Source organism: Hemicordylus capensis, chromosome 6 (assembly GCF_027244095.1).
Source record: "Hemicordylus capensis ecotype Gifberg chromosome 6, rHemCap1.1.pri, whole genome shotgun sequence".
Taxonomy (NCBI): domain Eukaryota; kingdom Metazoa; phylum Chordata; class Lepidosauria; order Squamata; family Cordylidae; genus Hemicordylus; species Hemicordylus capensis.
Genome location: NC_069662.1, coordinates 22,719,451 through 22,744,504, shown reverse-complemented (window position 1 = coordinate 22,744,504; position 25,054 = coordinate 22,719,451). Strand labels below are relative to the sequence as shown.

General features: G+C 46.1%; 2 protein-coding genes across 7 annotated transcripts in view; both read left to right on the top strand.

Annotated features, from left to right (window-relative positions):
- Positions 1-23,548, top strand: part of CD37 (CD37 molecule) — a 39,714-nt gene extending 16,166 nt beyond the window's left edge. The window contains exons 2-10 of one of the 6 annotated variants that reach the window (XM_053260496.1): positions 3,005-3,228; positions 7,701-7,775; positions 7,935-8,007; positions 8,972-9,096; positions 11,003-11,077; positions 12,760-12,864; positions 15,136-15,336; positions 16,506-16,589; positions 19,788-20,585. In XM_053260496.1, coding sequence (XP_053116471.1) covers positions 7,710-7,775; positions 7,935-8,007; positions 8,972-9,096; positions 11,003-11,077; positions 12,760-12,864; positions 15,136-15,336; positions 16,506-16,589; positions 19,788-19,946 — 888 coding nt within the window. In that variant the 5' untranslated portion in view covers positions 3,005-3,228; positions 7,701-7,709 and the 3' untranslated portion in view covers positions 19,947-20,585. Of the gene's footprint in view, positions 1-2,991; positions 3,229-3,253; positions 3,687-6,281; positions 6,480-7,253; positions 7,539-7,700; positions 7,776-7,934; positions 8,008-8,971; positions 9,097-11,002; positions 11,078-12,759; positions 12,865-15,135; positions 15,337-16,505; positions 16,590-19,787; positions 20,586-21,807 lie in introns of those variants that run through there. The other 5 variants (XM_053260497.1, XM_053260493.1, XM_053260494.1 and 2 more) reach the window with 5 other exon arrangements.
- Positions 23,549-23,746: 198 nt separating this feature from the next.
- DKKL1 (dickkopf like acrosomal protein 1) overlaps positions 23,747-25,054 on the top strand; it is a 57,564-nt gene continuing 56,256 nt past the window's right edge. Inside the window, exon 1 of the mRNA XM_053263139.1 lies at positions 23,747-23,894. The gene's annotated coding sequence lies outside the window, so the exon portion shown is untranslated. The remainder of the gene's footprint in view (positions 23,895-25,054) is intronic.

Below are 25,054 nucleotides of genomic sequence, written 5' to 3'. Positions count from 1 at the left end.
TGCCACTTTGCTGCCTTACCTGCTGCTCCTGCCACTGCTGGTCGCTTCTGGGCAGCTGGCCTGCCACAGCACATTATAATTATGTTGCTGGGTGATTATAGCACACTGCAGCAAGCTAGCTACCCAGAAGAAGCTGGCAGTGGCAGCAGCAGGTGGAGGTGGTGTGCTGTGCAAGGAGGTGGGCAGGTGGGCGAAATGGATGGGAAGCGCCTGCTTGGTCACCTGTCTGCTCACTTGGATTATGGGAGGTACTTGTGCCTGCCCGCAGGTGTGTGTGGTGTGCCAGGTGGCATGTGACCCCCAGACCATTGGTACCCCCTCCTCAGTTGGCACCCTAGGAAACCTCCTTGTTTCCCTAGTGGATGGGCCAGCCCTGAACATAAGGTAGATGCTTATGGGGATGCTATGCTGCGGTTCAAGGCCAGCCCTAGGGTTTTTGGCGCCCTTGATGAAGTTTGTCTTTGGCACTCCCCTATTCGAGCTCTGGCTTTTACTTGAGCTGCGCAGGCTGCTCATGCAACAGTCCGAATGGCCCACCTGTGCTGATGACCAGTGAATGACTCGCCCACGCTGGTTTGGGGATACAATGAGAGAAGGAAACAGGTTGAGGAACTTGGTGCTCATCCAACCTCTGCCTGTCCTCTATTGCAGCCACATCAGTCCCCTCAACAGTGTGGATCGCCCCACAGTCCTCAGGCCCAACCTGCCTCTGAGAGGCAGCTTTTAAGGGGACTGTGACGAGCTTCCCTCCCATGACCAACCAGGTCCAACCACAGCCAAGCTAACCATCACGCACTGCTTACTTCCTGTTTTGGGACTAGGCACTTGAGAAATCAGGATGGCGGCTCCTCCCAGAACAGCCGCAGCAGTAACAAAGCTGAGGGAGGAAGGGAAGGTGCAGGGGCAGAGTACACTGAGAAGGAGAGGGGGAGGATAGCAAGCCACGGAGCAGCCAGGAGGCAGGGCCTGCACACTTGACTTCCACCCAGGGAGCTGAGGTGCTCCCCAAGGCATGGTGCCCTAGGACCTAGGTGACCGTCTAGGCCTGCCTAGTGGGCAGGCCAGCCCTGCTGGGTTTGGAGAGGGACTGTTGCTCTCCCCCTGCTAAATATAAAAGGATTAACTGCTTTGAAAGTGTGTCTTTGCTCAGTTAGCAGGGGTTAAGTGAACACTTGCACATACAACTATCTTGCCATGTCCTACAGAAAAGAGAAATAGCTCCTCCTTCTTACTAACACAGAGGAAGACAGGCATGAGTAAAGTTCATGGAGTTAGCTGAATGAGCTCAGAAACACAGTCTGCCTTCTGCACTGTCAACACACTCTTTGTACTCTCTCTGAATGAAATCTCTGAGCCTTGTGCCTTTCATCTTCTTCTTCATCATCATGAATATCTAATGAATGAATGAATGAATGAATAGTCAGTGTGAATGGTGGCTAACAGAGGAATAAGAAAAGGATCTGGAATCTTGGTCTGTTCACCCTCTCTCTGGGCCGGTTTAGATGTGTCTTGGCCCTCAGCAATCTTTACACAAGATACAGTTGGGACCATCAGCACCTGCCCTGATGTCACTCAAGGATGTTCCAACACAATCTCAGCATGCCCTTTAATCATGTGTGAACCCCTCTTTATAGTATGTGTAGAGGGGCGGTTTGGATTATCACCTCTCACACACAATTAAAGGATGTGCACACAATTAAAGGAGATTGTGTCCGGACATCCTTGAATGACAGGGTTCGTACTGCAGCCTCAATGCTACTGTGTGTAGGAGCTACGGTGGGCCAATGTTCATCTGAACCGCCCTCCCCCACCCCAAATGTTTGAAGAGAACCAAGGGACATGAAAAAAGTTGTTCTCTGCTTTTGATCTAGGTTTCTGCATCACAGCAGTGCCACAAAGCAACAGATCTGTTACCTTTATGGTGCAGCTTGTGGACATGGATGTGAGCCAACATTTCCCCTGCTAACTGGGCAAAGAGGCACCTTTTACCGTGGTGATTCTCTTTATTTAGCAGGGGGAGAGTAACTGGCCCTATCTACCCCCAGCAAAGTACCTCCAGTGACTGTTGCTGGTGTCTATCTTGTGTTTTTTTTAGAATGTGAGCCCTTTGGGGACAGGGAGCCGTCTTGTTTATTTATTATTTCTCTGTGTAAACCGCCCTGAACCATTTTTGGAAGGGCGGTATAGAAATTTTAATGGATAAAAGTTATGCTTTTATCCCATGCACAGGGATGTGGTCTGTACCGCCAATGTGTTTTTGCGGCCCATCTGCAAAAACCATACGAATTATCAGGAACTGTTATCTGTATATGGCAGCTGTATATGGCAACTGTATATGGCAGCTTCCTATGTTTGGATGCTTTTATGATTATGATTATTATTAATTATTAAAAATAGTTATATACTGTTTTTCAACAAAAAAAGTTCACACTCACACACCCAAGCAAGGATCACTGGAGAAACACAATGCTAGGCTGAATTGGGATGGTTGCTCTCCCCCTGCTAAACAGAAAAGAGCCACCACTTTATTTTATTTATTTATTTATTTATTTGTCAAATTTGTATACCGCCCCAAACTTTCGTCTCTGGGTGGTTAACAAGTTAAAAACGTATACAAAAACTTAAAACAATTTAACAATGTAACAATCAACCACGGATTAAAACCTAAAAACTGTAAAGAGCTGAAAAAGCTTGGGTGAAGAGGTGGGTTTTCAAATGCTTTTTAAAAATTGTCAGAAGCACTTTAAAAAGGTGCTTCTTCCTCAGTGAACAAGATGCACTAGATCTCAAAGACTACAGTTTCCAGAGCGTGAGGAGCATAGAAGATACGCGTCATAACTCCAATACCCCCCTTAAGAAACAGTTCCACCTTAAAAAAAAAGAACAAAACCCTTGACGTGAGGGTGGAGGAGGTTGGCTGCGGTTGGAAATTACAAGCTGCGGGTGGGTGGAATCGATTAATTTTTAATGTGCACGCCCCGCCTCCTTTATTTTCTACTTGCAGCCAATGAGAAAGAGAGAAGCTCTTGGAGGAGGTGGGCCCCTTTGAGTAGATGGACTGAAGTTCGGAAACTTTGCTCTTTTAACTTGAAAAGATAAAAAACGGAGAGAGGGAGGGAGGCACTGCGGCGCAAGCAGTAGCGAGAGTGATCATCTGAGTGCTCACGGCAAGCCATTCATACCTGATCCTAGCGAACGCTGAGAAGTCCTGAAAAGATCAGTTGCAGGGTAAGAGTGACAAGACTGTATGAGAAAGAGTACGGCTGGGGATTAATCCATAGGGGTGTATGGATGTCTAAAGTAGGAGCTGTTGGGTCTGATTGCATAAGGGTTAGCATAGGCGTTAGATCTATGGGACACGTGATTAGGGTGGTCTTGGACTGGGTACGTGGGAAGACTACTAATGGGGTAGAAACTGAGAGGGGACTTTGTTAAGAGACACAATAATCAGAAGTGCCCACAATAGAGTGTATCTGTGGTACTTGGGAGTGTAGACGCAGGGTGTGCTGTTCCCAGGGAAATGAGCATAGATTGCATCTGTGGGGGTCCAGGCACTTCAGGGTACAGGTTTGATGAGAGATTGGAGATGGGAGGATTGGATGTCATGTGGGCTGAATGTGGTTAGAGAGATCTGCCTCTCCATACTGGTGAAGTTTGGCAGAGGACTGTACAGAGACGGTGGTTGTGTAAGTAGGAGGGGAACAGATTGCTGGGAACAAATACTACTGCTGGTTGCCATTATGTGGACACAAAGGTAGTGAAAATGAGGATCTGAATGCATTTGTGGTGTGTGATGTTTTGCTAGTGCGCCCCAGAGCAAAAATGTGTCTCTGTCAATGTGTATCTGGGTGGGTGGGTGTACAAACTAACTGAAAGTGCCTTGTATAGATGAGCATGTGAGTGACAGCTGGTGTGCTTTGTAGGTTCAAAAGGCTAAGGATTGCTTAGGAATATGTGTGTGTGAAAGTATACTTGTGCACACAGCCTGAGAAACTCTTGTGCAACCTGAGAAGTTCTGGAGAAGCAGGAGTATACATGTGTCATGTAGAGTTACATAAGTGTTGTGGATTGCATTTGCTTTTCCGTGCATCATGATGAGCATATCTTGAAACATCTTGCCTGGATTAGGGCGTGGATGAGCAGAAACAAAGAAATGAAGGAGACATGAGAACAACCTGGCTGTGGCTGAATTTTCCGCTAGCAAGTCCCACAAAAAGTGTTTGAGCAAAGCAGTGAGCTAGTAATTAAACACAGAAGCGAGTATATGTACATAGAGAAATGTGTGCCCTAAAGAATTACCACATAATTGTACAAGTGTGCTCAGAAATAGGGTCTGTATACGGAGACGTGAATTCATCTCTCGGATCAATGTATGAAGTGTGTCCACTCAGCCAGAGTAAAAGGAGATGTTAAGTGCCAGAGAAGTTAGTTGCTGAGCCTGAGACTCTAAGATGGCAGCCATCACACTGCGGAGAACTGATAAAAAATCAGTTACACGAGGATCCGAGGAAGTGCACCTATCTTTCCGAGAATCTGTGATGTAGCTTTGAAACCCACAGCTTCCTCTTCACATCTGCCGTGAGATGACATCAGCCACCTTGCTTGCAGAGCTCAGCCTTGAGTCCGCTTTCTGATGACAGAAATGTGTGATGTATGATGAAAGTGCCTCTGGACATGGGTAGAGTGCATTATATTTTACCACTGAATTACCACAGCTGCCCAACCACATCTGAGAACATAAGAAGAACCCTGCTGGATCTGGCCAGAGGTCTGTCTAATCCAGCATCTTGGGAAACCCATAATGAGGGCATGCAAGAACGGATCTTTCCATTTGTTGTTCTCCAGCAACTGGTGTTCGATGACATACTGTCTGTGAACATAGAGGTTCTAGGAACACAGGAAGCTGCCATATACTGAGTCAGACTATTAGTCTATCTAACTCAGTATTTTCTTCACAGACTGGCAGCAGCTTCTCCAAGGTAGCAGGCAAGATTCTCAGCCTTATCTTTGAGAAGCCAGGGAGGGAACTTGATACCTTCTGCTCTTCCCAGAGCGGCTCCATCCCCTGAGGGGAATATCTTACAGTGCTCACACTTCTAGTATCCCATTCAAATGCAACCAGGGTGGACCCTGCTTAGCTAAGGGGACAAGTTATGCTTGCTATCACAAGACCAGCTCTCTTCTCTCTCTGTACTATACACCTATCATGAGTGAGAGAATTTCTGTGTCTGAGAAGGTGGCTTAAAATTCTCAAAACATCTTATTCTGGAAATGAAGCACTGAGAGGCCTGCAGTCCTGATACACAGCTGTCCTTGTGCTATCTCAAGTACTGCTGCTTACCAGCTTCACCATAGAATGATTCTTCGTATTAAAATTTATTGGACACCAGGCCTTGACATGACTTCTGAACTGCAGGCCTGAGCATTAGGACGTTGCAGATTCTGCATCTTAAATCTTGCAGTCAGATAGAAATTATGTGTTTTGGAGAAATGTCTGTAGTGTGTGTGCTTGTGACGATTATGCTTGGCTCGCTCTTGGGCCTTCAACAGCAGCTCAGTATACAGAAATGGGAAGATGAAACTTTCCACAGCATGGAAATAAACAAAAGTTCAGCTACAATGGCTGGTTGAAAAGTTGGCAACCCCAGAGGCAGGGTGTAGGAACTCTCCCTGTTGGAAGAAGGGTGTGTTTGTGTGTTATCATTGGAACCAGTTGTCAGTTTGAAAACAAAGCATTGTTATCAGCAAGCTGGACTGCCAGCTCTCACTGAAGCTATTCCTGGAGATGTTTTTCTCCCCAATAGTTTTCACAGTATTAAGGCATTAAAATTCAGGCTTGACTACTGCAATGCGCTCTATGTGGGGCTGCCTTTGTATGTAGTCCGGAAACTGCAGTTGGTGCAGAATGCGGCAGCCAGGTTGGTCTCTGGGTCATCTCAGAGAGACCATATTACCCATATATTGAAAGAGCTACCCTGACTGCTGATAAGTTTCCGGACAAAATACAAGGTGCTGGTTATCCTATACCATAAAATGGTTAGGTGTGCGGCCGTGCTGCCCGTGTCTTTTTGGGCTGTTCTGGGCATGCGCAGAGCGCATGCCCAGATCGGCCGAAAAAGATACAGCTGCCCAGGCACGGGCGGCCATGTTGGGACATGGGAAGCAGCGAGGTGAAGCCGGCTGGGGAAGCGATGCCGGCTGGGGAAGCGGCGAGGAAGCGGTGCCGGGGAAGCGAAGCCGGATGGAGAAGCGATGGCGGCGGCAAGTGGGGCCCAGGGCGGCGGCGGCCACAGTTGGGGGTTGCGGGGCCAGCTGTGGAAGCGAATCAGCGGGCCTGGCCGGGCCGGGCCGCAAGGAGAAGGGAGAAGCGGCCCGTTTCCCTCCTAGCGCCCATTAATCTGACGGGCTGAAAATTCTTTAAGAAGACTGGCCCCGCTGGCGGCGGCCGCGACGGGGACTGGGCCCGCTGGCAGCCCAAGGTGAGGCCAAAAGCAGCACCCCCCCCACTAGAGCCCGTTATTAAAACGGGCTTACAAATACTAGTAACCTATAAAGCCCTAGACAGCTTAGGCCGTGGGTATTTAAGAGAACGCCTTCTTCACTATGATCCCCACCACCCTTTAAGATCACCTGGAGAGGTTTGTCTACAGCTGTCACCAGCTCATCTGGTGGCTACTTAAGGATGGGCCTTCTCCGTTGCTGTCCCAAGGCTTTGGAATGTGCTCCTTGTTGAAATGAGAGCTTCCCTAACTCTGACAACTTTTAAAGAGTCAATTAAGACACATTTGTTCACCCAGGCTTTACAGTTTGAATACATTTAACTTGTGTTAAGTTTTAAATTGTTTTAAGGTTTAAAATTTTGTTTTGATTGTGTTCTTATTGTGAACCGCCTAGAGATGTAAGTTTTGGGCAGTATAGAAATTTGTTAAGTAAATAAATAAAAATAAAATCTCCAGGATTGCTTTCGCTATTTGCCTGGAAATTGTTGATGCTGATTCCTGGAGAATCTAAGCCAGTCCTGGAGGCTGGCAACCAGGGATGGAGACAGAGGGAACACCTAAGGAGCAATCCCACACTTAATTTCTTTGCAGGGGAAAGAAAATATATCTTTAGTGGGGGAGAAAAATATGCTTTGGGCATTGAAGATATGGGTTATTAGGCTGTGGAGGGGGGTTTCAGTAAAATGAGGGGGGATATCTCAAATGCTTGTGTGGGGGGATATGCATCCTTGTTGGCGATCCTATCAGCAAGTCCTGGACTGGAGCCCTTTGGGGAAAGAGGAGTGGCTCCATCCTATTTGCTCCCCTGTCATTCTACAACTTTCACCATCAAGGCCTGAAATAGACCTGACACCCCCAAGATGAGAGGCTCTGTTTCCCCAGCAACCATGTTGGTCACTACTGTGACTTCACCCTTCAGGCTTCTGGGTTGCAGTAGAGGCCTAGGCCTCATCTCTGTGGAAGACATTTTTGTCTTGAAGAGGACCAAAAAGGCATGGGGTGGAGAAATCAACATGCATGGATGTAGAACCAAGTGAGGTGAATGATGAGCCATAAGAACATAAGGACAGCTCTGCTGGATCAGACCCAAGGCCCATCTAGTCCAGCATCCTGTTTCGCACAGTGGCCCCTCCTAAAATCACCTGCTCTTGTATTCTGCGTCTCTTCTTGACACCCCTTTTGTTCTTCTACTCCCCACAGGAAGGCACCATGTCCCATAAAGGATGCCTCAGTGTCACAAAGTATTTCCTCTTCATCTTCAACCTCTTCTTCTTTGTGAGTATCATGCCAGCTAGATGCCAGCTCAAGGTGTGATTCCCATGTACCCCTTGAGTAGCCTATTATGGAGAGTCAGGAAGGATTAAGAAAGTCTTGAGGCAGTTTCTGTTAATGGTCCAGATTTATAACCCAACTATTATTCTCTCTTTTCCACAGATTCTTGGAAGTCTCCTCTTCAGCTTTGGCCTCTGGATACTTTTTGACCAAAGTAGCTTTGCTTCTGCCCTGGGTGAGTTCTGGGAAATTCTTCCATCCTTAGGTTGCTAATATTGCTCTATTCATGAGCTAGCTGGGGTGATTTGTTCCCCAAGATGGTACCAATGCTCATTGTGATCTTTGACATGGTCTACAACCCTAGAGATGGAAAGTAGGTAATAACATTGCACTATGGTCATTTTTCAGTAGGTTATCTGCTTTTATTGTCTTGACCATCAGTCCTGCGGTGGCCGAATTGGCAATGGTGTTCAAAAAGCTTTTAAAAGTTGTAAAAACGCAAAAGTTACTATAAATTTTTATTGATGTTGTCAGAGGAATGCGAATGGAAATTTGCAGAAGTGTCCTCCATGGAGAAGCCACAACAATTTGTTCATTGTTACCGTAACCTTAGTCCCTTTTCTCTGTGCAAAAATGACTGCACTTTTACCTTAATTATTTGGGGGTAGGGATAAAGAGAGGGTGATAACATACAAAAGCTGTAAGTGCCACAAGGCTATTGCCTATTTTCTATCTCTGGCGGGTAAATGTTGCCAAAAATCACTATGAACACTTGTTCCCTGAAATGGTATTGATGACCAAAATTTGTGTTTCTGGTTCATGGACTATAACTGGCAGTGCACACTGGAGCGGAAAAAAATATTGTTTCTTGGGGAACCAAAACCTTTTGGCTTTTACTGTAAGCATCATCCAGCGATCCCATGCACTAATTGCATGTCACTCCTGACTCCCTAAGCTTCTTCTTTTGGACCCTGCAGTAGGAGGGAGATGAGAAGCTAGTGGCGATTCTTGCAAAAGATTTCAGCTCCTTGAGACATGATCTAATAGGCAAAAATAGTCCCCCTGAACCCTTCTGCAAAGAGGAAAACAGGGAAGTCCCCATATAGGCTGCTAAAGAGGTGGACATTTGAATCCATTCTGCCCTCTTGACTCCCCTGCCTAGCCAGCTTTGACTAAAATATCTATTTCTCTCTCCCAAGGGTCAACGTACTATGCCCTAAAGGTCTGGTCCTATATTTTCTCTGGTGTTGGCATCTTCACAATGCTTCTGGGATTCCTTGGATGTCTGGGTTCCCTCAAGGAAATCAAGTGCATGCTAGGATTTGTAAGTATATGGTGAGAGAAGGGAAACCAGGACTCTAACGTTCTCTTGAAAAGGCACGTGAGGCCTAGTGGAATAGAGTAAGGAATGCCTGGAGCTGGGCTTCTCCAGAAGCAGGTCCTGATGGGATAGTGTGCGTGTGTGCGTGTGTGTGTGTGTGTTTCTATGCTAGATGAGTAGAAAAGGGATTGAAAATAAAACTGCTACTACTGTAATGCCTTTATATACATCTCTGGGGCAGGATCCAGGCCAAGTTAGTCATGAACACAACTAAAATAAATGAGACTATTTAGTAAAAACTAGCATTTATTTATGACTAATTTATGGTGTAGTTGCATTTCGAGTGTTGTGTGTATTTCTGGTCAACTCTAAAAGGATATTGTACAGCTGAAAAAGGGCAACCAGAAGGACTAAATGGTTGGAGCACCTTCCCTATCAGGAAAGGCTGTTTGGTGCTATGAGAAAAGTTTAGTTTCTTTAGTTTAGGAGGGAAAAAAGGATGGGTGGGATATGATAGAAGTTCATGTGGGGAAAGTGTGGGGTATCTTTTTCTTCTTCTTCTCTCCTAATACTCGAACCTAGGATCACCCCCCTAAAATTGATTGGCAGTAGCTTCAGGATAGACTAAAGAAAATATTTCTTCACACAGCATATAATTAATGTATGGAATTCATTGTCACTCTGCTAGCCATAGGGGTTCCTAACCTTGGGTCTCCAGATGTTGATGGACCGGGATGTAGGGAGCACTTGGGCGGCCAGAGGATGCAGTCCTGTCAATAGCTCCCCCGCCCCCTGTGACTGTCAAGCGCATGTGCAAAACATGCACATACCCCAAGCCATGCCCCCTGCATCTGACTGCTTGCAGCCGTGGCTGGCAGACACGGGGGCTGGTGGGGAGGGGGGAATCCCAGTAATGCACCGCACACTCACATGGTGCCTTATTGGAGCTCCAGGGTGTGTGTGATGCAAGGCACCGGCCCAGTGCTTGTCTGGGCAGGTGATCCACCCGCCCAAGGAGGGAGAGCTGCTCGTCTGACGGGTAGGTAAGTATAACCCGCCTTCCCTGCAGACTGCTCTGGAGCCCTTCTCACTAATTGTGAGAAGAACATAGGAGGCTGCCTTATACTGAGTCAGACCATTGGTCTATCTAGCTCAGTATTGTCTTCACAGGCTGGCAGTGACTTCTCCAAGGTTGCAGGCAGGAATCTCTCTCAGCCCTAACTTGGAGAAGCCAGGGAAGGAACTTGGAACCTAGATGCTCTTCCCAGAGTGGCAGCTCCATCTCCTGAGGGAAATATCTTATAGTGCTCACACTTCTAGTCTCCCATTCATATGTAACCAGAGTGGACCCTGCTTAGCTAAGGGGACAAGTCAGGCTTGCTACCACAAGACAAGCTCACTGTCTCTCCGTTTCTTGTCCAGTAAGCATGTGTGTGTTCTTAAGATGTTTTGAGGCTTCTTCAAAGGTGACCTTTAGATTTTTAAATGCTGCAGTTTATCCTCCTTGTGAGCCTTCTGGGGTTCTGTTTTTGTTTTGCTTTTTAAGGAAGTCATTGGTAATTTGTTGTAAACTGCCTAAAGACATATTGAGTGGGCAGTATACAAATGGAATGAATGAATGAATAAATGCCAGCACAGAGCTAGCTAGGGACTACCTTGCTCTGAAAGAAGGAGAGAAGAAAGAAGTGACAAAGCTTCAAGGGCTCAGCATGTGAAGTTCTAAACATGTGGCTTGGGGCATGCCTTTTTATTGAAGCTTTTATGTAAACCACTTTGGGAAGTCTCCTGAAAAGCAGTATATAAATGCCAAAAATAACTTGGGCATGTCACCAGTAAGAAGGTTGTATAAGTTGGAGTAGGCACTGACTGTGTTTCGCTTGCTGACCTCTCTCGTGCTTTCTATTCACAGTACTTCGCCTTCCTGCTGCTTCTCTTTGTTGCTCAAATCACCATTGGAATCCTCATATATACACAGCGCAACACGGTGAGTGCATCATGAGTCATGGGAGAGCTTTGTGGTCTGTACATCTCTGCCTCCTGGGGAAGAACATACTGGCTGCCCCAAGGATTTTGCCACCCTGGTCAGATGAAAAGATCTGGGATTCCCGCTTTCTTCTCCCCACATATTTTATTCCCAGCCTGATCTACACAGGCAGGAAAATGAGGTGGTAGAATTTTCAGATTGTAGATTAGACTGCACCACTCTGGACTGCGGGCAGGAAATGCCATGTTTGTATGCTTTCCTACATAATAAGTTCCCTGCAAGTAAAAGACTAGCATGTTGGAGAGAAAGAAAGGTTCTAGCCCAGGCCATTTCCTGTGTGCTGGTTTCCTACTTGGGAGGTTTGAGTGTCTTTTGTTTTGATAGAAGTGAGTATTCAAAAATGTGAGTCTTGGCCACAGACTGAAGTAGAACATTCCATTCTGCTGCCTCATGATTTTGCTACCTCATTCTACTGCATGTGTAGACCAGGCCTCAGTTTCCTGCTGTGGCTGCTAGCTCAAGGAGCTGAGCGGGGAGAGAACTGCCAGGCCACATGAAAGAAGAAAGAGTGTTCATCCCTGTAATCTCAGGTGTTTTTTTCCTGGTGCTTGTGACTTGGAGGGGAGGGGAGGGCTGAGAGAAAGGAAGTCAGGGTGAAGACACACATCTTCATCCAGGAATGGGTTGGGTTTTTCTGCTGGCGGCAAGCATTGCCTGCCCTGCCGTCTCCCTAAAATATGGCTCCTCTACCTGGTACAGAAGTGCTCTTACCCCTGGACTTCTGGGCAGAAGTCCAGGGCCTCCACACCTCATAGGGGCAACCAAATATTCTCTAGTCTGGCCCCGGGTGGTGTGGTCACTGTGCCAGGCGGCCAAGTGTGACTGTGACCTGCGCTGAGTCTTGAGTGTGACTTCTGTTTTAGAGACCGAGAGGGCAGTGGGGAAAGAAATATGTGGGATGGGGATATTTTAAGTTGCATGTTGAAATGTTTCTGCTAATGCATATTGGGATAAATATACCTCTTCTATATTCTTATGGTGGTTCTTGTGAGTTCAGTTGTTGTTTGTGCCTTCAAGAACCTACGTTTTAAAAATACTGCATGTGTCACTGTGCATGTGTGTGGGATGATGCTTAACTTTCACCGGGGGGTGGGGGCTACAAAGTCCTTTAGCTCCAGACTCCAAAATTCCCTAGGTGCACCTCTGGCCGGGTACTTGTATGGATTTTTCCTCTTCCTTTAGGCAGATTTTTTTCCTGAAACCCTCCCCCCCCCAGCACCCTGCATGTTTACACATTCATATTTAAATGTTTGTTTTGTGCCTTGAAAGAAACAAAGATAGTATATTGGCGGTTTTTAAGGCTCAAAATATTGCTCTGGGCAGGGGAGAGGGAGTGGCTTCATGACTGTCACAAGGGCCTGCCAATCAGCACTCAGCATAGTCAGATGAGGGAAGGGAGAGAGAGGTGACTTCCGATTGGCATTCTGCACAACTGGCTTCTCCTGCTTGGAAGTTTGCCTGTCTGTCCAAAAAGGGACGAGTGAATCCACAGTGGGCTCACTGCTCAAGCTAGGTACATCTGTCTTCATCCCTAGTTTGCTTTTCAGTCATTCACGGGGGGTGGAAAAAATATTCTCCAGCTGGAGAGCCAACTTCAACCTCTCTCTTCCATCACTGCACAGCTCAGTACAACAGTCGGTAGATATGTGGAGGACATAATTGCAAACTATGGGAGCACGGACATACTCCCAGATCGTGAGGAGAGCTGGGATTTTGTGCAGAAGCAGGTAATTATTCAACGATGCTTGTACATTTATTTATCTGGTGCACTTCTTAGCCCATTCTTCAGCCAACAAGCTACTTACTTAATGTAAAACAATTGCACAATAAAAATCAGACATGAGCATTTAAGCAGGGAAGCAGATAAAATATTGGGAGTTAAAACAAGTTAAAAATGGATGGAGCCAAATGGCCAAAGAAATGTAAAAGATCTTGGCACCCAAAAAGAGAGTTGACTTCTTAGTGTGAGATGAGCCTCTCTGGGGAGGGAGTTAAAAAAATGGTCACCACCTGTCTTGCCTCTCTTTCCACCACTCTGTAGTGGTGGGGAGTTCTGGAGAAGCACCTCTGAAAACTCTCTTAATATTTGGGTAGAGTCCTATGGTGAAGGTGGTCCTTATACCCAAACCCCAAGCTGCTTAGAACTTTAATTGTTAAAACCAGCACTTTGAACTGATTTGGAACCAGGAATCAGTGAGGTGGCTTTTAAAACTGCCCAGGTTTAGTCCCTTCAGCTGGTTGCGATCAGGTAAGATTCTCCCCTCAAGAAAAAAATGCACCCCCATTTGTGCCACCCCCTGCTAACTGTGACCATATTCATGTCTCTAATTTTGGAACGATTCCTCCTTTATTATACTTATGCCCTGCCTATGAATTTTGTTTCACTACTTTTATCAGATCAACAATCTAATCTCTCTCTCATATATATATATATATATACACACACACACACACACACACACACACACACACACACACACGTATATAGATATAAAAATAAAATACACTAAGGTTGAATGTGGCAAGCCCCACCCCTGCCACAGCCACAACCAATGAAAATGCGGGGGTGGGGCTTGCATATGCAACCTTCGTCTGAGGCAGGAATGGCAGCGGAGACAGCAAAAATGGGGCGTGGAGGGGGCTGCAAAAGCTCCTTCTAAGGGCCTGCATTTTGGGAATCTCTAAGAGAGTCCTGAAATGGGCCATAAGTGGCCCGACCTGTCATTTGGGCGACAGGTGGGCCCACAGAAGGAACTTTCTCTGCTGCCAGCACCCTGTCGCCACCCATTCTCTTTGCCACCATGAGGTGTTTAAGGTGTGGGGGGAGGCTGGGCAGGGGGCTGAATCAGCTGGTGGGGAGGGCAGGAAGGAGATTTCGCCGCCTTCCCTGGCATCCCGGATGGCAGGGGGTGGCTGGGGCAGGGGAAAGCGTCGCAAGGAGCTGGATCGGCAGCAGGGGTGGGGGGAGACAGGGAGAACTAGCACGCAGATGTTCTGCACTGGGCCAGCTAGTTACATATAATGTAGCTAAGTTTTGTGCAGCTGCAATTCAAATCTGTGGTAAGTTAATAGCTTCCCTTATTCATTCTGATTTATAGCTTGATAAAGGTTATTGTTTATTGCTATATGTAATGTAGATGCAAGTTTGACATAATATTGGTCTTAGAAGCTAGAGTTTGTAACCAGAAGAACTGCTTAGCATATATGATTAACTTAGCAGTTACTTAGTATTTACTGTTGTACAGTATATCGTATTTCTAATTTGCTGGTCAAAGACTGTAATAAAGAAATTTGAATATATCCTGTCTTTCTTCCAAGATGGAATTCTGGGTGGTGTCATTACCCGGGGTGAACCAGCTTAGCTCCAGCAAGTTGACTGTAACTTTTGCCCTGGCTCTGTTTTTGCCTGTACTCATTTATTTATTTTTTTATTTTATTTTATTTATTTGACATAATTATATCTCGCCCCAAACTTGCGTCTCTGGGCGGCTACAACAAAATAAGGCTAAAACCACAATTTTAAACTTAAAACAATGTTAAAAGCTATCAAAATGGTATCCAATTAAAAATCTGGGTGAACAAATATGTCTTGGCAGACTTCTTAAAAGTTGTCAGAGATGGGGAGGCTCATGTTTTGGCAGCGGGTGCATTCCAGAGCCTCTGGACAGCAACTGCAGACGAACCTACCCTGATGATCTCATGGGTGGTGTGGCTCATGGCGAAGAAGACATTCTCTTAAATACCCAGGGCCTAAGCTGTTTAGGGCTTTATAGGTTATAACCAGTGCCTTGTATTATGCCTGGAAATTTATTGGCAGCCAGTGAAGCGCTCTAATTACTGGAGTGATATAGAGTGATTTTGCCTGTACTCTTTCACTGGTACTCTTTCCAGATTGTCATAGGATGGAAACTCCTATGCCTTGACAGGGCAGCTTTACCTCCCATCCCAAGCGTCTTCCCCTGCTCATTGCTACCTCTGCCCCTGTCTTTTTTCATTAGCTCCAGTGCTGCGGATGGACCTCCTACGACGACTGGCAGAGCAACATAGAACTCAGAAACAACCAGTCTTCCGGCATCTATCCCTGCTCCTGCCACAACATCTCCCAGTCTGGCCTGATGGAGACTAACCACACAGTGGCCTCCAAGCCATTTTTCTGTAAAGCCCAGGGAGCATCTGGGTTCCCTAGTGTCTACACAAAGGTGAGCTGCATATGTGCTACCCGTGGGGGAAACATGCAAGCATTGTGTGCTCAGGGGTCTAAGCTTGTCATTATTAATTGTGATTAATGCAGTACTTTATTATTGTAGTAGGGGGGTGATTGGGGCCTTCTAGAGATTTGTAAAATGATGCATAGTGTGGAAAAGGTGCAGAAAGAGAAGTTCTTCCTCTCCCATAGTACAAGAATTTGGGGTCACCCAATAAAACCACCTGGGAGGTGATTCCTCATGCCACACCTAATTAATGTATGGAATTCACTGGCCAAGGTGTGAAAATGACCACTAGGTTAGACAGCTTTAAAAAATGATCAGATAAATTCATAGGAACATAGGAAGCTGCCATATACCGAGTCAGACCATTGGTCCATCTAACTCACTATTGTCTACTTAGACTGGCAGCAGCTTCTCCAAGATTGCAGGCAGGAATCTCTCTCAGCCCTTATCTTGGAGATGCTGCATGGGAGGGAGCTTGGAACCTTCTGCTCTTCCCAGAGCGGCCTCATCCTCTGAGGGGAATATCTTGCAGTGCTCACACTTCTAGTCTCCCATTCACATGCAACCAGGGTGGACCCTGCTTAGCTAAGGGGACAAGTCATGCTTGCTACCACAAGACCAGATCTCCTCTGCTGGAGGAGGAAAGGTCTGTGGCAGAGCATCTGCTTTGCCTACAGTCAGTCCCAAGCAGTGTTCCCTGTAACAGAGAATCCCAGATCATTGCCTGCAACTCCCAGCATCCCCAGCCAAAGGTCATTGCAGTTGGGGAGGCTGGAAGTTGTAGTTCACAATATCTGGGATTCCCTGTTACAGGGAACACTGGTCCCAAGTTCAATCCCTGGCATCTCCAGGTAGGGCCGGGAAAGACCCCTGACTGAAATCTTGAGAGCCGCTGCCAGTCAGTGTAGACCGCACTAAGCTGGATGGACCAATGGCCTGACTCTGTAAGGCAGCTTTCAATGTTCTGAAATTACTGAGGCAGGTGAGGTCTGTCGCCTCTTTGTTCTCCTTGTGGGCATCCTGGAAGCAGCTGTCTGGCTGCTGTAGGAAACAGAATGCTGGATTAGATAGATATTCGGTCCAGTCTAGCAGGGCTTTTCTGTTTTTAGCCCTGCCTCCCTCTGTGTTTTTAAAAACATACTTCTATCCCGTCATAGGGCTGCAAGGACAGTGTTGAGATATGGCTTACCAATAATATCATCAGCATTGTGGGAATCTGCCTTGGGATTGCGCTCATGGAGGTAAGAACTACTAACTAGTTGTGCAAGGTGGTGCAGCTGGAGATCCACAGGTGATGCTGCTGTTTGTACAAGGAGGGGCATTGCTGGTGCTCCCAGGGCTGGTCCCAAATGAAAAGCCATGGAAGCTGTTCTTCTTGCAGCTTTCCCCCATCCTCTTACTTGGGGGTGCTTGTTTCAAGAGGGAGGCAAAAACCTTCTACTACCAATTAAATGGTGTAGTGCAGAGGCTCCCAATCTTGGGCCCCTAGATGCTGTTGGACTACAACTCCCATCATCCCCCGTCACATTCTGGTTGGGAATATCTGGCTTCAGGTTCCTCCTGGAGGAGGAGAGTTTAGCTGTGGTTCTGAATGAGCCACTGGAGGGTATTTCTGAGAAAACTCTTGTCCAGTTGTAGACTTTGCTGCTAGGTGCTGGTGGTGGGCCTGTGTGTGTCAGAGGAAGATGGAGGCCTTCACTTTCCCTTCCCATCCCAAACCCTTTTTGTAGTTCCTGCAGTTCCTGTGCAGGATGCTGATCCGTGGGCTGGAGCACAGGGACTTGCGTAGTGGTGGCTCTCAGGAGATTCTCTACTTCCCCAGCAGGTGGTACACGGGAGTGTGTGTTAGTTTAGTCACAGTCAACTTTATTTGTGTACCGCTTTTCTGTATACAAATACATTCAAGTCGGTTTACAGCAAATAAGATGACAGAAGTAAATAGACATCCATGCATGTTTAGGTGCTTGCATGATGATGGTCAGTCTTCTGGCATGCTTTGCTATGGTAACTTGGTGCATTTGAGTCTGTCTATGCTTCAAGTCAAATGTCACCTTTTTTCTGTTCTTTCCCCCCCAAGTGTGTGTGTTGTAGGATGTGTATGCATAGCGTTTGTGCAGTTTGTTGCTGCTTTCAGTGCAGTTTTTATAAAGAAGAATTATATTTAACAAATTAGTAGTAATAATAATAGGGAGGGCTCTGACTTTTGTCATGTATGCTGCATGGGCCAGAAAACTACCGTTGTCTCAAAGTCTTCCTGTAATGTTTCTGTAGTCAGCAAGGGATGTTTGGCAAGGTTTCTGTGCCATCCTAGTGATTCTGTAGGAGTTCTTGTGAATGCACTCGGGCCATGAATCAAGATTTTGTCCTTCTGGGTTTTGAAGGGTGTGTATATTTGTGTGCTTGGTTTTGAACTGGATTTTTTTGAGCAGCTTATTGCACTTGGCTCTATTGCTTTCACTGACCCTTAGAAAAAACAAACCACAGCTGTTAGTACTGCTACTAAAGCAGCAATCAATTTCTAAAACCCTGATTTTAAGCCCTACTGCATGGCTTTTAAAGGAGGGGATGTTAAGTGGGGAAGCTCACAGTTACCTGTGAATGACACTGAGGTCATTAACACAATAGAAAACTATGTTCTGCCCGGGTTTCAGAGTTGTGTGTGCTCCCAATTTTCAGTTGTGTGGAAGCAATGTCGGAGGAAAAGCTACCTAGGTTTTCCTCTTACCTTGCTTCCACACAACCGAAAATTGGGAGCACACAAAGCTCCCAAATCCAGGTAGGACACAGTCTTTGATTGTGTGAATGACCTCACTGATCGGGATATGATGAGCAGAGAAGCAACCTGTACCCCGACTTCTTGATCCATTAAGATCATATAAATTTATTGGGGGAGCCAGAGTTGCTGTTGGATCTGGAAGGCCTGTGCAACAATACTGTTTGACATGGATCCGGTTTAAAAAAGGAGATGCTCATTAAAGTTCCTTCTCCCTTTTTTGTCAAAGTACTCCCTGGGCACCCAGGACGGGCAGTAGAAATTCCTCTTATGTCATCCTTCCTGCTCTTTCTGCCTGAGTGCCTGCATGCTCTGTGTGTTATTTGGAGTGGTTAGGAGCAAGGCGGTTGTCTGGTGCCTCCCTATCTCCCATGTTCAAGTATATCTGAGCAAGCATGGCTGTGGCTTTTGTAGTGTTTTTCCCCCCCAATCCACACAAAATGGCTGTTCTCACAACCCTAAACAGGGTAGGAGAAGCGCTTAGCCAGGGTAGGAAAGCGGTGCGTGCGCCCGATCAGCGATTGTAAACATCAAGGTGGGAGAGGAATGAGTCATGTAGGAGCCGGGAGTTGGGCAGGGCTGTTTTTCATCTGCATTCATGCGACGAAACTGGGGTTACTCTATGCTTTTCTGGGATCTACCCTCAGAGAGATTGCTCTGATCCCAATCTAGGAGCACACCGCTCCTGCAAGGTAGGCTGCCACCAGTTGAAGACTGATCTAAAGCTACTGATCAGGCTTAGACATGGCTTCAGCAACCTAGAACTATCTGGCTTGGGACTTACAGGCACTGTACAGCCAGAGTCCACGCTACCCGGCTCTAGACAATGAGATATTGTTCTGAAAACAACTTCACAGTAGCAAATGACCTTACGAGGCACATGGGGAAGAGGTTTGCAAGTAACTCTCCAGAACCTTTTAAATCAGACTGAAGCCACTTCTAAGTATATGAAATTTATTAAGAAACAAGGGTGGCACACAAAATAAGGAATGGGGGGGGGATATAGGGGAAACTGGAAGTAAAGAAAGGCATACAGGAATTCAGAAGAGAATGCAAAAACATTAACTAAATAGCATTGAGTTTTACCTTAGTCTAGCAGTAAGCAGGTCCTTGGCTGAAAATCTCTACAGCTTCTCCCCTGGAACACTCTTTAACAGATGGAAAAGACTGGGATCAGAGCAATCTCTCTACTGAGGGTAGATCTCAGGAAAGCATAGCGTAACCGCCGTTTTGTCACAACTCGATAAAATGCTGGGGCCAGAAAGTGTGCTGGGCGTGCTCATCCTACCCAGCTCCCACACGGCCACTCTTCCCTCCTCCTACCTTGATCTCTGCAAACACATGACTGCTGATCAGGAGTATGCCTGGTGGTTTTCCTGCTCCTCCAACCCTGATTTTGTCCGTGAGGCTGAGCCCACTGTGTTGCATGTCAGACAGAGCTAAGCACACGTGCCTCCCAAAGTAACTCTCCCACACCTGTTCTGTCTCCCTGCTTATTCTTAACCTTTTGCTACCTGCTGCCCAGGGACATGTACCTGGAGTATTGGCAAGGTAATTATGCCCGGCGAACCGGAATCGGAACGGCTGCATGTTGCTTCTAATCAATATTGCTGCTTCAAATCTGTCTTGGCACTTCCTTCTCTACTGTCCTGCTTCTTCCCTGCAGATCATGTTCATGTGCCTGATCTGCCTGCTGCTTTGCGAAAAGAACTTTGGCACTCTCAAGGAGCTAGGAGAGGAAGAGTCTGGGGCTTCTGACAGCAGCTCCTGGCAACAGGAGCTGACCAGTTACAAGGCTGGCAGACAACGTGTTGCAGTAATCTGAGCAGCCAGCAGGGAGAGCTAGAGAGACAGCACAGCAGAGAGCAATAAAGAACTTTAAAAACAAAAAGACCAGGCAAGAGGGAGTTCTGTAGTGAGGAGTGGTTATTTCTGGAGAGTGGGGTTTCTTACCTCTTGAACTGGCGCTGACACCGTACTGTTCTGGACCCTATCTCAGCCCTAGCATCTCTTCTGAATCCCAGGGCTTGGGCCTGGAGCAAACGGCCATGATGATAAGCACCTCTGGGCAGATATAGAGTGCCTTCCACACTACTGAGTAATTTGCATTTGGCAGCTATTAGTGGGAAGGGCGGCCAGGTCAGAAAGGGTGGGATGTAGATCGACTGCTCCTGAACAGCCTCACAGGACTGGGCTGTGAGAATCAGATGCTTGCCTAACCCCACTTTGACCTGTCCTGAGAACTGGGGTGCAGCTCAGAGGCAGGGCATCTGCTTTGTATGCAGAAAGTCCTAGGTTCAGTCTCTGGCATCTCCGGGTAGGGCTGGGAGCGACTCCTCCTTCGTGAAACCTTGGAGAGCTGCTGCCAGTTGGTCTAGACCAGTGGCTTCCAACCTGGGAGGCCTCCAGGTTGTACGCTGGGGCTGATGGGAGTTGTAGTTCAGCAACATCTGAAGGCCCTCAGGTTGGGAACCACTGGTCTAGACCAGGGATTCTCAGCGCTGGGTCCCCAGATGTTATTGGACTTCAACTCCCATAATCCCCAGCCAATGGCCACTAGGCCTGTGGATTATGGGAGCTGAAGTCCAATAACATCTGGAGACCCAACGCTGAGAATCCCTGGTCTAGACAATACTGAGCTAGGTGGACCCATGGTCTGCTGTGGTATAAGGCAGCTTCCAGCATCCCTGCTCCTGTGCTCTTAAGTGGGTGTACAGGATGGGATGGGAAGGAAAGAAGAGCATGGGTGGGCTGTGGTTCAGGGAGACCATAATGCAGTTGAGCAGATGGCACTTGACATAGGAGATGTCATTTCATGTCCTGGCACTTCTAAGAACTCTCTACATATCCTTTTGAACAATGCATTCTCTCTCTCAGCCTGTTTTGAACACCTGCAACACAGGTATATAACACTGCCTAGGGATGCACATATCAGGCGGTATTAAAATACAATAAATATTAATAATTGCCCATAAGAGTGGGTATAAAGATAAATTAGAGGCTTTTAAAATCTTCATCACACTGAGTGTGCTCTGTACATGCTGAAGCTTTTCTTCCTCTTTCTACCTCTTGGGAAAGCAAACCATAGCTATTAGTATTGCTGCTAAGCCAGCTATCAATTCTTTGCAAGACTTATAATGGACCTCCATCTCAAAGGCAAGATGCCTCTAAATATCAGTTGCAGGGGAGCAACAGCAGGTGAGAGGGCATGCCTTCGTATTTTGCCTGTGGGCTTCTCAGAGGCATCTGGTGGGCTACTGTGGGAAATAAGATGCTGGACTAGATAGGTCTTGGGCCTGATCCAGCAGGGCTGTTCTTATGTTCTTATGACTGAGTGTAAATTGGGAAGCACAGCTTTCTGAACTACTGATTGGGCTGTCAGGAGAGGAGAAGCAGGCCTGTACCCTAACTTCTTGTCCAGTTAAGATCATATAAATCTAGTAGGGGAGACTGTGTTACCCTTGGATCTGGAAGGCCTGTACTGATTCATCGTGGGATAAGAAGGTATAAAAAGGAGGGAGAGGGAATGGAGTCTTGTTTTCTTCTGTGACACCCTGTTGGGGTTTCTAATGCCCCAGGTTCTGCCAGTATAATTCCCTATCAGGACATAGGCCTGACCCTGTTGGTGTCCAAAATGACATGACAGTTATGAGAATCCTCTTAAAAAGATCTCTCTCTTTCCACAGCTCTGCCTCATGACGCTATCGATGTTTCTGTGTAGGACCTTGGGGCCCAACTATGACAAGCTCACACGCTATTACTAGAAGGGGACTCTCTGCTTCACAGATTCTTCATCTTTAGGGGCAATACTGGCAAGTGTTCCCTCCAATTTGGCTACTTCAGGGGTTTAAAGCAGTGCTTGTAGGGTTGCATGGAACTTCACAAGGATCTCTGTCTAGTATGCTTACCTTGACTGAGACAGGACTGGTTCTACCCTAATCCTGGTAACCAAAACTATACCTTCAAGGACTGCAGACACTGGGGAGTGCCATCTGCTGCAGGGTTCCTCATGCAACTCACCATGAGATTACTTTGATCTCTTCTCAAAATTGTACATGCCTTACCTTTTGCCATGACAAAATTTGCTGTATATCCTCCAAGAAAAATCTGGCCCCTAAAATTTCCCATGACTCTCTTTGAATCTTCACATGCTACCATCCAAGGCTTGAATCTGCTCCAGTGTGAAGAACACTGTTTGGAAGCCACTAACCTACTGCAAGTTCCTGATGTTTTACCAAATCCAGTCTGGAAACTTGCAAATGGGATGTATTGAAACGGTGTAACACATCAAAAACATTTGGAATGTTTAGGTACATTATAAACTGAAATGCTACCACCTACCATCCATCTCCTTTGTCCATAATCTCCAATTTCATTCATTTGGCATCAAGTGAACTTGATCGTAAACCATTCCTGACAGTGTTTTTTCAAGTGTTTACATGTATATACTGTTTTAATAGGGCTCCTGTAAATGTTAATTGGCTTGTTTTACCCTCAAGACTATAAATCTTGCCCTTAATGGTTACTGAACTTTACAGTAACTTAAGTGTTACTGAAACACATCTGGCATTAAAATTTAGATTTGAAATTGGCAACATACCATTATTAACTTTGGTAGTGAAACATGCTGGGCAGTGGCAACTTGGATGAACCAGCCTTTTGACTGATGATGGTTCAAATGTTTAGTCCAAATTTTATTCCCTCATACACCTTAAGATCCAAACATGTGAATCAGAGGCTTTGCATTATATGCATTGTCAGCCTTGCATTTATAAGTGCTTTTATTGTAAACTGCCCAGAGACATAGGTTTTGGGTGGTATATAATAAGTGTCTGAAAAGGTGTATTGTATTATATTTTAATTGTTGGAAACTGGCTTGACAATTTAGTGTAGGGTTTGTAATAGCACAAAGCTTGGACCAAACACTTTTGGGGAACTCCAACAATAAATGCAGTTGTGAAATTTCGAAGAGGGAAGCATGAGGGGGGGAAGTGTACGGTGGTGGGGAGATCCTTAGAACTAATCAAGTTTGGAAATGTCCTTAGGGAGGAAAGGAGCAACATTTGAGCTTTGTTACTAAAGGTGTTTTCAACACATGCTAGACAATTCGGGTCAAGATGATCCAGGTGATGCAACACAGCCTACTAAACCCAATATAGTGGTTTACAAGAACTTCCTGTAGCCTTTTGGCCCCAGATCTGGCCACATTGGTTGCAGCAGATGTATATAAATATGTATTCAATATTAATGTTTTGTCTAGTGGAGGTATAATTATAGTTCCTTGTAGCTGTGAAGGAACACAGTTTGAGGATGTAGGTAGGACTGAGTAGTCATAATTTCACCTTTCTTAGCTTGTTACTTGTTTTTAAAATATTTGGTGTTTTTGTATTTTCCCATTTGTAAATAAATAAATGTTAGACCCGCTAATAGTAATTCCTGGCTCTTTCCACTTGGGGATATGCAAAAACTGCAGAGGTGGACAGACAGTACCCTATGACCATCAGTGTCTATCTCACTGGCCATCCTAAGACTGCATGGATAGTTATACCTTTACTCTGATTGGCTGTTCTAGCCTATTGTCAGTTATCTCCTAGAAGGCTCCTTTATGACTCATGAGAAGCCAGCCTTCTAATGCTTTGTATGCATAGTAGACTCCTAGGTACTGGTGGGCTAGCTTGACTTGTTTTGCAGCAGAACTAGGCCTCAGAACTGCAATCCCACATCTGTAGAAATTTTTTCTTCACCTTGCTGGGTTGGAGCTCGTTTACAAGGGGTAAGTACTAGAGACCCTCTTATCTTCTCCCACCAAGGCAGTTACAGACCTGGTCTCTGCATGCATGGAAGTGAAGTGGCAGAATTCTGGGCTGCTACACTTCAGTGTGAGGAGTACAATAGCTGAATGTTCCCCCATGTGGGGGGGAAAGTGATTAAAAGCAACAGTAGTCCATAAGGGGAATGGAGTATGGCTCAGCCCTCCTATTCATGTCTCACCTTTCTTCTATCCTGGAACTCAAAAGGGTCAGACAGCCACTCATCCAGTCACTGCCCTGACTTAGGCTTACTTAGTTGGAGAAGGTGCCTGCATCAAGACCTTGCCCACTGCCTACAGTGTCAGTTTTCTACCAGCAGCAATATGTATATACTAGTAAGAGAGCTTGCAGTCTACAAGCATTCTACCTGCACCACAAAATGACCATGAACTGTCTCTTCAATCCTTGCTGGTTAATGACCAGAAGAGCTGCTTTGTTTGGAGCATGTAATAGTATTGCTGCCAAGAACACTTTAGATGAAAAATATTAGATTGAATGACATAGTCAAAGACACTTAGTGCAAAATCTTTCATGTTCTTTGATTTCTTAAGTGAGTTTTATGGACATCCAACACAGCTAGAAATCCAGTGGACTGAAATGATATCCCTTCTTTATTTCTTCATCCTGTAAGAGGCTAGACTTCCTGTCTGTAAATGTACCCAAGAAAACTGCCAAAGTTTGTTGGAGAGCATCATTTCCCAGTGGGAGAGGTTTTCCACATTTTCTGTAAAATTAATGAATTTTCCCAGGGTCTATTTTTCTGGTGGTCTAGCCAAGGGCTGGAACCTACCTGTCAAATGGCATGTTTCTATCTCTTGTGGTTTGGTCTGGGAGTTTCAGTCAGTGAGGGCCAAGCAGTGCTATCTAGGGTGTGTGTATGGCTTAGAAGGGAACATTCAAAGATGCGATCCCCTTACCTGTAATGTGGACTAGTGCAGCCCACTCTACGACCTGAGAACTACCTCATTTTGCCTCTGTGTAGACCAGGCATCACTGACTGCTATATTTGATTTTTAGGACATGGGAAGAAACAAGCCAAGTTCAAAACTTTAAAAAGTAGTTCTGGTTGGTACTATAAGGTACTAATATTCCTGTTATGAGAACTGCAAACCTCCTGTAGACA